This window comes from Corvus moneduloides, chromosome 11, assembly GCF_009650955.1.
Source record: "Corvus moneduloides isolate bCorMon1 chromosome 11, bCorMon1.pri, whole genome shotgun sequence".
NCBI classification, from domain to species: domain Eukaryota; kingdom Metazoa; phylum Chordata; class Aves; order Passeriformes; family Corvidae; genus Corvus; species Corvus moneduloides.
Window position 1 is genome coordinate 21,570,585 of NC_045486.1, and position 13,190 is coordinate 21,583,774.

The following is a 13,190-nucleotide window of genomic DNA, read 5'->3' on the forward strand; positions in this document are numbered from 1 at the left end:
TAAAAAAATTATTCCATGTGGTCTATTGCCCACTCTATCATTTCTGTGGTAAATTCATGTCAGTTGAATGAAAACAGTCTTTCACTTCTGCTACAGCTTTGCATTTATATTACAATCTGTTTCATACTCTTCAGTACTATTCCCCACTCTGGAGTAGTTGTACTGGATTAGTTATATGTGGATTGTACTATTTAATGACATTTTGAGATCAGTTTATTTTATATTTTTAGACTACTATTATTCAACAATAAATATGTATCACAGAATCATAAAGGTTGAAATAGATCTCTAAGATCATCAAGTCCAAATATTACTCTTTGGAACTTTAGAAGAAATGTCCAATAAAATCAATAGCCAAATTGGAGACGTGTACGTTACCAAATAATTTCCAAGTTTTAATTTATTAAATCAGTTTCCACCCCATGTTTCAGACTAAGATTTCTGCCACAATATGATAATTTTTCAGCTTCTGAGAAGTGTCACCTCTTGTGTTCGTTACTGATACAATTGGAGGTAGGTCGCTATCAGGAAGCACGGTCACATTCCACAGCTCTAAGCTAAGTCTAAAACCTCAGCTGTCTGGGGAATGCTGCAGTCCTATGCAGGGCCTCCATGGCCAAAAGTACCTCTGAAATAGGCCAGCCAAAATGCTTGAAATATACTTTTAATGTCATAAAGGCATCCTTGTATCTTGGTCAAAATTCTTTATGAAGGGATTACTATTTCCTTTTCAGCAAACCACTGTTTCTACTTTACATTAAGACATCTAAATATTAAAGTCCCTCTACACAGTATTCAAATGGATAAAGGTGACTCATTGACCCACTTGCAGCTGCCTTATTAAGCAGTGCACAAGCTTTAGCAAGTCAAAATAAGGAAGGTATGTACATCTTGCTCCTGAATTACAGCCTTTGGAAAGGTCAGGAATTGAGGACCAAGATCAGTCTAATTACACCCAAATATAGATAGGACTGAACACATCTCTAAATCAAATGTCTGCCTACCTATAGATTAAGCTGGAATTCCAGGTCTTTACACTCTTCGTTTACCCCCATAAGACTTGAGAATTGTCACAACAAATACACATCACACCAGTTCCTGTCTTAATCAATTCTTCTGACCAACAATTAAAGAAATGAACAGCAGAAAAAAAAAAAAAAAACACCAAAAAAGAAACAAAAACTCAAACCATTAAAATGAACATACTGCAAACAAAATGGAAGGTGGGGGCTGTGGACTAAAACAAGTAAGTAAATCATCTAATCCCCAAAAGGCAGCAGATTTTTTCCACCAAATGGGATGATGAGCAAGAGATTCCACTAATTTTACAAATAAACAAAAAGCAAACAAACAACAGTGACCTTATCAAACTATATATTTTTTAAAGGAGAAACTAGAACACAAAAATAGATCCAAAACCTGAGGAATATTTGCACTTTTAGGAAAAGTCAGCTTTGGAAGCATGATTTATTTCTTCTACTGCACGACGACAGGAGAAAGCAGCCAACAATTAATTCAACCCTCCACTAACTTTTGGAGGTTTTGCTACAACACTCGCTTTCCTTTTAGTTTGGCTTGGACCTCACGCAGCAAAATTATTATAGCAGCCTTTTCCAATGGATTCTTGTGTACTGACACAAAAAGCAACTGAAACAAAAACCAATGAGCCAGTTGTTTCATATTCCTGATGTCTGCAGAGATACTGTACATAGCCCTCCAGAGAAGAGTTGTTAGAGGCCCCAAACCAGAAAATTTTCCACTAAAATATATCCTTATCACGAGTACATGCTAGACTCAAATAGAAACAGATGGTTTCCTAACTGTTTTCAGACATACTGACAATACACAGACATCAGCTGGTTACTTCCCCATAGCAGTCACAGGAAACGTGGTCTCACAGTGTCCCCACCAGCTGGGAGAGGAAGTAATGGTCTGATAGGGAAGGGAATATAAACTTTGCACCCCCAAATGGCCAGAGGGTGCTAAGACAGATACAGAGCATTTCAGGTCTGTTAGACACAAAATGTCCTGAGACACCTGGGCGCACATCTGCAGCTATAAAGCCCTTTTACTTTAATGGTAATGCACTGGCTCGTCTATATGTAAAACATGTGCTCATGTCCGAAATCTCCACAGTCTGACTGCCCAGCTTTTGAAGCACAGCTTTCCAAAGCTACCGATGCATGCAAAATGCACATTCTGTGCACTTAAGATGAGCTAAAATCAAATGAAAGCAACCTTCATTCTGTTGAAGACCTGCAGGACTAAAAAACTAGTGTGAAAATCTGCAAGGACACCTTGTGAATGGACCTAATTGGAATACTTTCAACATTTTTCAAGGAAAAGCAAATAATGAGTTTTATGAAGACTTCCTTTCCCAACTCATTGGGTCCTTAAGAATGAGGGAAGTGGAATTTAAGACAAACAATATACAGAAACTGCATTTACAGTAAAAAGAGCTCAGACATCCAACACATGTTTAAAGTCTGACTGACAGTCAGGTATTCCTCCGCAGTCTACCGTACTGAGCCTGTTGCAGTAGGAGGCCCTCAGTTTAGCCAAGTGTTTCAGTCAGATCACGATTCCATTCTGGAATTGCTACTCACCATCTTCCGGATGGCTGCATTGGAATGGTTCGCTGCTGTCGATATCAGCTCCAGTGACTCTGCAATAAAGGTGTCAACGGTTATGCATTCTCTAGATTATACCTTGCAGTGGCACCTTGGGGGATGGGTTCACCTCTCTGATTATTGTTTTTCCTTCCTTATGATGTTACGTAAGCAATTATAGACACAATCACTTCTGCATATTCAGCTGATCTACGTCTCATCTTTCTCTCCTAAAAATCTAGATGAGCCAAAGCACAGTGACAAAAAACCCTCGCGGTCTAGGAATCACCTACTAAAAGTTAAGTCTCACTTAAGTCTTCCCAAGCATATTTTTAAGACTGTTTTCCTAAAACAGGGCTTGCCTGCTTATGGTAATATGGACCCTCTTTTGGTTGAGATCAAAAACTCCTCGTAATCAAGAGAAGTCCATTTCCCCTGTTTCACCATATAAACAGAGTCTAACAGGCTTTCTTGCCAAGAAATACACAGTTAAATACAATACAAATTTAAAACAATTCTTCCTTTCTTCCTCTGGCTATTGCAAGGATGTCCTCCTGTCTTTGTCCTTGGCCACACAATGGATTAAATAAAAATGTCAGATGTTCAACTACAGCAAACGTCAACATATTGTCACCATTCATTTGCCAAAGCTGCTTTCATTCCTAGAGCTGGCATTCCAACCCTTTTCTTCTCAACTCCAGAAGCATTCAAAATCCTTTTGCTTGGCCATAATTTGATTAATTCAAATCTCCATTTCTAACATAGTCCTGGTTGTAAATATCTGAACATGTGAAGAAAAAACTGCCCAAGATTTCATTGAGCTTTTAGACAGAAAGGAGTTTACGTGTACTTTCAGCATCTTTCCTGTCTGGAGATTCTTCCGGAAGTTTCTTTAAATAGTCCTTCAGGAGAAGCTCATAACGAGGAATCCTTTGCACTGGTTCAAGCATGTGATGCTGCAAAGTCAGGTTCCCACACACCTCCTGTTTCTGTAATGGAGAGAAAACAAGAACAGGAGGTTTTGGGTTTGTTCCTGCCTTTGGTGTTTAACAGCAAGGAAAAATGACCATTCACATACAGCTAGAGGAATGTACAGGAACTTCTCAAGCTCTCATGGATCGACAGACTCATTAGGTTGGAAAAGACCCTTGAGATGATCAAGTCCAAACATAAACCTAACACTGCCAAGGCCACCACTAAACCAAGTCCACAACTGCCACATCTGCATATCTTTTAAATCCCTTCAGGGATGGTGATTCCATCACTGCCCTGGGCAGCCTGTGCCAGGGCTGGACAACCCTTTCCATGAAGAAATTTTCCCTAATATCCAGTCAAAACCTTCCCCTGGCACAGCTTGAGACCATTCCCTCTTGTCCTGTCCCTGTTCCCTGGAAGCAGAGCCTGACCCCCCTGGCTGCCTCCTCCTGTCAGGGAGTTGTAGATAGCGAGAAGGTTCCCCCTGAGCCTCCTTTTCTCCAGGCTGAGCCCCTTTCTCAACTCCCTCAGCTCCTTCCCAGCTCCGTTCCCTTCTCTGGACATGCTCCAGCCCCTCAAGGTCATTCTTGTTGTGAGGAGCCCAAAACTGACCCCAGGAGCTGAGGTGGGACTTCACCAGTGTCCAGCACCAGTGCCCCACCATGGCTGGAACAGGCCTGGGTGCCCTGGTCCTTCTTGCCCACCTGACCTCCTGTTCAGCTGCTGCCACCAGCATCCCCAGGGCCTTTCCTGCCGGGTCCTTCCCAGCCCCTCTGGCTCAGCCTGGAGCTGCAGGGGCTGTTGTGACCCAAGGACAGGACCTGGCACTTGGCCTTGCTGAACCTCAGACCACTGGCCTTGGATCCAGCCTCTCCAGATACAACCATGGAGCCTTGCTGCCCAACAGCAGATATCCGAGCTGACAGGTTTTATGTGACTCTTCATTTCATGTCTGGCTTTTTCTGCCAATATGCAACTCTCTTCTTTCAGAAGGCTCAGAAAAGCTCTTCCCATCCATGGCCCTGTGCAGCATTGTTCTCCCAACTACATGAAATCAGAATGCCCCCAGGGATATATTGCTTGCCAGAGCTCACTGTATGAGCAGCAGACACACTGCTCACACACCAGCTTTGAAAGGCGGAGCACTCTCAAATTCTACTTTTTTTTCACTTGGCCAAAAAGGGGAGGAGGTTTGAGTCTAATTACACTAAATATCACCCAATAAGGCACTGATGTGCTCTGCATGCAATGGCACCGAGTATTGCAGTGTACCTGTTTTCATAGGATCCTGTGAAGCAAAAGAGTATTTCTATTTAAAAGAGGAGAGATGAGAATCTCAGTAAGAACCAGTAACTTGCTTTAAAGCACACAGGAAGTTTCTGCTGGCGATGTAATCTGACTCCACAGCAGCATGTTAACCACAGACACACACAAGGTCTTCTACACAGCATTATTTTTACATCAGCCCACTAATGTTGTCTGTTCTAGTGTAAGCAGCCTCTACAACCATATTAATTTCACTGTGCGTTTCTCAGAGAAAGGAACTTGTTTCAAGTATCTGCAATTTCCTCATAAATATTCCAGCCCACACCACGCTGCTGACTCGCTCCATTCTCACAGCAAGGCTGGAGATAATAGGATGAATGTCTGAGAGAAAAATATTAGCTGTCCTTCCAGAAATTCAAAGGACTAAACTCGGTTTCAAGAATATCTTGTCACAGTGTAAAAGGGAGAGCAATATTTCTGTTTAGTGGAGCTGAAGTGAATTTATTGCCTCTCAGAGTTTTACGGCACCAGAAAACACAGCTGTGAAGGACAGAATCAGAGAATCCAGGGCAGAGAACTTCACGCTACTAGCACTTGGATTTTATTCCCAAATCCACTTACTATAACCTTCTTCATGTCCCTTTATTCCTGCAATAGGATGAAACTGAACATGGGACAGCATTAGGGAAGCAGAGGAGGAAGTCATTTCAAGACCCACTTCAGCTGCGTTCACATGCAAATATACCTTTTTGAAAAGGCACCAGTGACAAAGCAAACTTCCAAACAGGAAAAGTTTCATGCCATGTGATGTTTAAAGTTTACTGAGTTTGCAGTAGGATTCTTTACTAGATAAACGTTTATTCTGTATTTAATTCGTGTAAGAATCCAAAACACATAAATACATATAATAGATAAAAATATAAATATATATCAAAAAACTATATAATTATTTATTATATGTAGTATATACATCACAGTATACTTCTGTGATGGCATAAGGAGCAAGTTGACAGACCAAGTCATAATAAACTCACCAGCTATTAAGTTTTTGCCCCAGCAAGTAGATGTGAACAGAACAGAAAGTATTTTTATCTTCAAGGTCAGCTAATGTAAACTTGATAAATCACAGTCATCATCTTATTAATAGCATATGATTTTTGTTTTCTGCTTTCCCTAATTTGACATAATTAGTAACAGTGAATGCCTTAAGCTGTATAGTATACATACACTACTCCATTAGCAGCTTAGGTAGACAGTACATCCCCGAAGGATCTCAGCACACTTCAGCTGGTATGTTGATAACTCTCAGGGGCTTTTGATAGTGCAGAGATATGTCAGATGAGTGGACTAAGCATTCTGGGTCCAATCTCTGCCTCCTGCAGCTATGATCGTTGAGCAACGGAGCAAAAGGTGCTGCACAGGTGTGACTGAATAACCTACAGTGCAATTCTGTCATCAGCAGGCTTCCGAGCTGCACCTCCTACCTGCACTGCCAGTGCCCACACTGCCTGGCAAGAGTTCTGCTCATGGTCTGGAACAGGTGCAGATCAACAGGTAATACACATCATTTGTGTTGGAAGCTTGGTGGTGGGAAGAGACAGGTGAATTTTAGGGAAGGGAATTGCCTGTGCTATAGGGAAAACAGTCCCAAAAGGATTTACCCTGCAGAAAGTCATGGCTTGCCACAGGCTGGGGACAGCAAAACACAGTGCTGCTGTGCATGCCCTTAGTGGGAGCAGGATGGGCGCAGGCAGAAAAAGGGTAAGAAAAGGCCATGTGGAGCAGCAGCGTGGCAGGAAAGGACCTTCCCCAGTCCTTGCTTCTCCAAACTTCTGTCTGAGTCTCTGATACAACCCTAAACCTCCACACAGGGCCTCTCCTCTCCCAGCTTGCTGGGGGATTACTTGATTCCTGACAGCTGGCCCAGCCACAATCCTCCCATTTAGGGCAGGCAGCTGCGCTCCCTGCTCAAGCTTAACCCACTCCTTGCCAGCCCTCCCCTCCCAAAGGACGGTATCTCCTTTCCCAGGAGTGCCGAAGGGATGCTCATGAGCGTGCTGGAGCCTGCATCTCTTCAGCTGGCCCAGGGGCCGAGCAGGATAGAGCAGTTTTATGGATACATCAGCGTAACCGGAGCTCTTCCCCTCTCCCTGAGCAGCTTTCCGTGTAATTATGAGAAAACACATGAAAATCCATGTTAAGCATCCTCCTGTGGAGCTATGATCCCACAAGCTGTGTGCCACTTTGGAAGCCTCAGGAAAACCAGACAAACAGGAGATGCTGTCAGTGACATGTCCAAACTCAAACCCACCCACTTCAAAATGAAAATGTATTAATTTAAAAAAAAAATAAAATTAGAAATGAGGGAGACAAATCCAAAAGAGTCAGAATTACTGGGCCAAGGGTGAAGTTTCATTCTGTGACTTCTGATACTCCTCTTAAACCACAGAATCTTGGAATGGTTTGGGTTGGAAGGGACCTTGAAGACCATCCAGTCCAACCCGTGTCCACTATCCCAGGTTGCTGCAAGCCCCATCCAGCCTGGTCTTGAACACTTCCAGGGATGGGGCAGCCACAGCTTCTCTGGGCAGCGTGTGCCAGGGCCTCACCCCCCCCCCCCCCCCCCCCCCCCCCCAGGGAAGAGTTACTTTCCAATATCCCATCTAACCCTGCCCTCTGTCATTTAAAGCCATATTAAAAAAAAAATTAAAAAATAAAAGCTTGACTGGAAAGAAGCTGTGTGTGAAATCTTTGAACCAGCAAAAGAGAAGAAAGGAATGCCACTAAAATAGTGTATTTTTAGTATTAGTGTCTTATTATCTTGACAATGTGTGTCATGAACTGGGAAACACACACTGAATTAAGTGAGGATCTCTCATTCCTGGTTCTGGCCAGCACAGAGTTAATTTTTTGCGGTCAACAGTAGGGGGTGTGCCCAGGACCCCAGTGTTATTGGATAACACCTCAGGTCATTGCCAGGCTGGAAGAGAGGGTCTCACTTCAGAGGAGAAGCTTTCTTATGGCGGAGCAAATGTGACCCACAGAGCAGTTTGGGTGATGCTGGTCCTGACCGGAGAGAGTGGTTTGGGTGATGTGGCTGTAGTGGGATTGAGCACTGCACTTTTTCTTTAGTGCACTTTTATTATTAATATTTTTGTTCTTACTGTTCGTTTTCTTATCTCATTGGCCTTTCCAGTAAATTGTTCTTACCCCAACCCATGATCTTTGCCTTTTGTGCCTCCAGCTCTCCTCTTCAGCCACTGCAGGGGGAGGGGGCGGGAAAAAGGGCAGAGGGGGGAAGCAAGGGAGAGGCAGTGTGGTTTTGAAGACTCTAAATTGGGGAGCATCACTCCTAAACCACAACAATCTCCGAGTCCTATTATACCAATTAACAATTAACATACCTGTATATTCTGAACAACATCTTTGAAGGGAGAGGACCGCTGCATACATGTGTTCACTATGTCCATTGCCCTGTCAAAGTTCTTTACATATTCTCCATACATTTTCAGAAAAGGAGCAAGTTTCTGCAGGATATCTCCTAGCCGTGGGTTGACACTCCTATGGCAAAGAGACAGGTAAGTACTGAAACCTCTGGAATCAATAGTATCTTCAGACAGAAAACACAGCTGTAAGATTTCCACAGTTGTCTCCCACAAGCACAAGCACTTAAACATATGTGCAATCAAGACAGGCTAAGTTTAGTTTAAGGTAATCTATACAATACCCTAGATGAAACTTCAAAGATGAATCCTCATGTACAAGGGACGATATTTCTGCCCTCACTGTCTTAAGTGAAGAGCAGACTGACTACACATCATTAAAGGAACATCTATATATCTCTTCTGCCCGGCACAAAACCTTGTGGGAAACTTTTACATATTAAAAATAACCTTTTCCACCACAGCCAAACATCTGAAGTGGTTTTAATGCAAAGAGATAGTTCAGTTCAGCTGAATCCCTAGGGGCCAGCAACCCCAGGCTGGAGCAGCAGTAGCCGCACATCTCTCTCCTCCAAAGTCAGGGCCAGGCAGAGAGCCAGCCATTCTTCCCCACTCTGCCCGTGCAAGACCCTCTTTAGCCAGTTAAGAAGCTTGCAGGACACTGTGCAGCCAAAGTGTCCCCTCAAATCAGGTTTCCTAGGTTAATTTACAATTAACCTTTCTACCTACCACTGCATTTCTGACTTATCTACAACCTACAGAATCATAGAATCATTAAGATTGGAAAAGACCTCCAAAATCAGCAAGTCCCACCTTCAACTTATTATAGTGGCCAAATTTTAATTGGTATTTGAAAATATTTATTTCAGCTATGGGGTCAAAACAAACAATTTCATTCCTTCCTAGTACTGCAATTTCATAGTACTGCAATAATAGGAGAGCTGGAATGCAGTAAGGAAAACAGCCCCGGCAATACTTTGAACTGAAAAAATGCTCACAATGTATTCTGGAAATTTTGAGTGCTCAGGCCTACTCTTTAAGTCAGAAATGTTTGAGAGACATCATATTAACATATTAAATAACTACTGTAACTACTGCATTAAACAGTAAAAAATTCTGAAGTAGACTAGGCCTTATGGTTGCTTTCGTTTCTTGAAAATGTATTTTTTACATAATTATAATGACAGCTACCTACCATTCTTGTGTAATTCTTGTTTTGAGCTCAGGAAGAAGAAATTGTCCATGGAAACAATAGATGGAAGAAATATTTGAGAAGATGCCTGTTATCACTTCAGATGAAATCCCTGCTTCGGACAATTTAGTGCAAAAAACCTGCAGAAGGCAACAAGACAGTACCAACATTTCTTTACAAAAATCAGTCCTAGACATGCTGATTTTAGATTGCAGTTTTGCAAAGCTGACTGCTTAGAACAGAGCTACAGGATCTGATCCCTGGTAGCCAGTCCTTGGAGTCTTCAGGAGGTTCACAAAACTTAAGCCCACTGTCACCCAGGGTTAGATATATCACTATAGGCCATAAAAAACCTAGGAAAATCTGAGCTGTAATTAAAAAAAGATTGAAATTACTGAGATCAGACATCTCATATTTGGGAGTGCAAGCTGCAAAGAACATTCAGTCCCTCAAAAGCATTTACTGCTATTTACACAAAGCAAAATAAACCATGTGCTTGGGTTTTTCTCAGTAGGAAAAATTACACTGTACCAAACAAAAGGGAAAGACATTCCCTAGATTTCTGTGGTCTAGAAACAGTCTCTGCTCATCTAATACAAACACTGCAAGTCTTCCATAGAGCTCCAAGAGTTGGAGGGAGAAGGGCTCTCCAAGATACAGCTTCTAACGATATTGCTAGCCAGGCCACAGTTTTCTAATCTTTTTTTCCTTCTACTCATTTTTTAAAAGCACTTGGCTAGCAATGTGTCTCATCCTCATTTTTATTTCCTTCCTGCACATTCATGGGTTTTTTTCTTTGGGATAATTATAGAAATGCCTGAATTGTGTAGCGTCAACTCAAAGTCTATGGGGAAGAAAGTTCAGACTCATCACACCAGTTTTACTTCTTCCCCATGTGTAAACATGATGGACAACAATTACAAAACACAGTGGTAAAAAAATAGTTCATTGTAAGCATGGGGCTGACACGTGTGGCCTGATTTTAGTACAACCAACTTCTTGCACATCAAAGAGCAATCACAGATTTCATCATTTCTTAGTGCCTTCATTGTCCCTGTTGTTTCCTCCCTCATACACCCAGGGAGGAACCAAATGCTGTCAATGTCTGTTTCTTGGGCTGCTGCTCTCCCATTCCCCTTTCTGTCATCCCAATCCTCTGGTTCCTTCTCAGAGAACCTTCTTGCCCAAAGCTCGCCTCTGGAACCCATGGCACACAGCCTGGCGAGCAAACTCCATCTTCCACCTACACACAGCATTTGCAGTATATTGAGTTATAGCTTAGGGAATGGACAGGCGACATCATTGCTGCTCACTGAAAAGAATGGAGAGTTAATTCAAAATGGAATTACCTGGTCCAAGAGGTGGAGTCTTTTAACATACGCTTCTTCTGTTTGGAGCAGCTCATTGGCGATGTTGAATAGCTGTTGGGGCTCTGTGCACTGAAAAAACAGTTACAAATTACACAATCCATCTGCACCTACACACTTAAGTTCCACCAACTGTTCTCTTTTTCATTTTGTCAGTGGCCAAAATCCCTACCAGAAGAGGAGCCTGGAATGAAAGAGGTTAACACATTTCAGAATCCGCTCCACATCCCTCAAAAGATCACTTTGCTCCAGAGACATTTTTAATGCTGTTTTCTGAAAGAGCAATTAGTAATGCAATCAGTGGCTGGTCAGAACATCACTTGAACTCAGTATGGTTTTATAAAAAGAACAGAAACATCCTCTAAACCTGGAAATAAGTCTAGTCTATTTGAAAAACACAGCAATAGACTGTAAACCAACTGTTCTCCTTTTTGGACTCAAGTCCTGTAACTAAAACAAAAACTAGAAACCAAGGTGTTTGGCCAGATTTCTAACTTGACCAACACAGCATTACTCTCTATGGCACATTTCTAAGATTTTTGTGCAGCTTTAAACATGGCCCAATTCCCTGGAAAGAATTTTCATCAAGGTAACCCAAATCACTCAGTGAAGCCATTCATCAAGCTCATTTTAAAAAGTAGAATGAGAAACGACTACTTAAAAACCCTATATACAGTTATAAAGCACCCACTTTAAGCACAGTTTAGCCAAAAGCTAAGTGCTTAAAAATACCTGAATTACTAGAATACAGGCTTGAGCTTCCCAACACTCTTTTAAAGTGTTAGACTTTAAACATCATGCCTACATCTAATGAAACCAGTCCAGAACAGAGCTTGTGTTCGGGAATACAAACATGGAAAACGGGCAGCAAGGATGATCAAATGTAGGGAAACTATACTGGGCTGGATCCAGAAAAAAAGACAAAGGCAATGAAGGTAAGAGGTGCATTAATGATTCCTGGAATGGAGAACATCAACTGGGCACAATTAATCACTATTTCTATGGGAAAACTGAAGGGCATCAAATAAAATCACCAAGGTGCTGCTTCAGGAGCTGCTTCCTCAAGCAACACAACACTGCCGGCAATAACCTTCACACAGGTTCGCAAAAGAACCAGAAATATCCATAGAGTCAAAATTCAGCTGAATTAAACACATGAGGAAATTTCCAGTTCAGGAAGCACCTGGGCCTGTCACCAGCAGCAGTGCTCCATCCCAAATGCCTGTCTCTCGTGCTCACATTTGGGGCAAGGACTTCTAGACATAACCCTGTGGGCCACCGTCAGATTGTTGGAAAATACCAAATAAAGGCTCTCTTTAAGCTTCTTCAACACCTTATTTTGTTTCCAAATAAAGTTGATGAGAAAAATTTAAACCCCCTCATCCCCCACACACACTCAGACAAACTGCAGTACAACTGAAAGCCTTTTCAGGCTTTTCAAAGAGAGCCATGAACTCAAATCAGATCCACAGTTATCCTACATGGAATGATCTGTCACTTGGCATGAAGTACCCACAACTCCATGATGTAAGTATTATTGAAGGAAAGTGAATAGCTTTTCTTTATTTGAAGAAACATCAGACTTCCTTTGAAGCAATCCCTCTTTTTCCAGGCACAAATCTGGAGACAGGCAAACATGACATGAGTGAAGGTTTGACATGGGCTTAGTCTGCCCTGCCACTCAAATTATTCCAAGTCATTTCAAATATTCTTTTAAGATCTTTCAACATGCTACACAACATCCTGGTCCTTTCAATATGTATTAATATTTAGGGGAAGACAAAAAAAATCGCAGCACAATAAGTTTTGAAATTGTTCCAAGCAAATACATCTTATTACAGTTTACACTGAAGTGCACTGCTAGCCAATCAAACCCAGTAACTACAAGGATCTCTCACTGATAAAGAATTTATCTGCTGGTTTTGCTGGGCACAAAGGAGCGCTCAGATGAAAGGCACTGATGTAACCAGCTAGCATGCCAACCACCAAAAGCATCCTTTGAATTCAGAATTGGAAAAATACTTATTTCCAACCAAATACATTTGTACTCAGAAGTAAATCTTTATATAGTGCACGCACATTTTAACCTCCTGACCTTCACCATCTGTAATACAGTTTATATTTCAAAAAAACTTGCTGACATCTGCTTAAATACCACACAAGTGTTGAATAGACTCAGCTTGAGCTCAGTTTTACAGGGTGACTCTATCTTCAGTTGCTCTCTCTGCTAGGCAGAGAGGTAGATAGGCACATTTCTCAGACAAATTTGCAACATATTTGCCTTTTATTGGGCATAATGTTTTAAATTAAATTGTAGATTAATTAAATGTGAGGCAGT

General features: G+C 41.8%; 1 protein-coding gene across 6 annotated transcripts in view; it reads right to left on the bottom strand.

Moving 5' to 3' along the window:
• Positions 1-13,190, bottom strand: part of FGD3 (FYVE, RhoGEF and PH domain containing 3) — a 102,497-nt gene that overhangs the window by 25,923 nt on the left and 63,384 nt on the right. For all 6 annotated transcript variants that reach the window (XR_004242343.1, XM_032120759.1, XM_032120755.1 and 3 more), the window contains exons 5-9: positions 10,835-10,924; positions 9,489-9,625; positions 8,255-8,411; positions 3,460-3,598; positions 2,607-2,665 (exon numbers count right to left, since the gene is read on the bottom strand). Coding sequence is in view for 5 of the 6 variants with exons in the window: in XM_032120759.1 (XP_031976650.1) it covers positions 2,607-2,665; positions 3,460-3,598; positions 8,255-8,411; positions 9,489-9,625; positions 10,835-10,924 (582 nt within the window). In the remaining variant the exon portion in view is untranslated. The remainder of the gene's footprint in view (positions 1-2,606; positions 2,666-3,459; positions 3,599-8,254; positions 8,412-9,488; positions 9,626-10,834; positions 10,925-13,190) is intronic.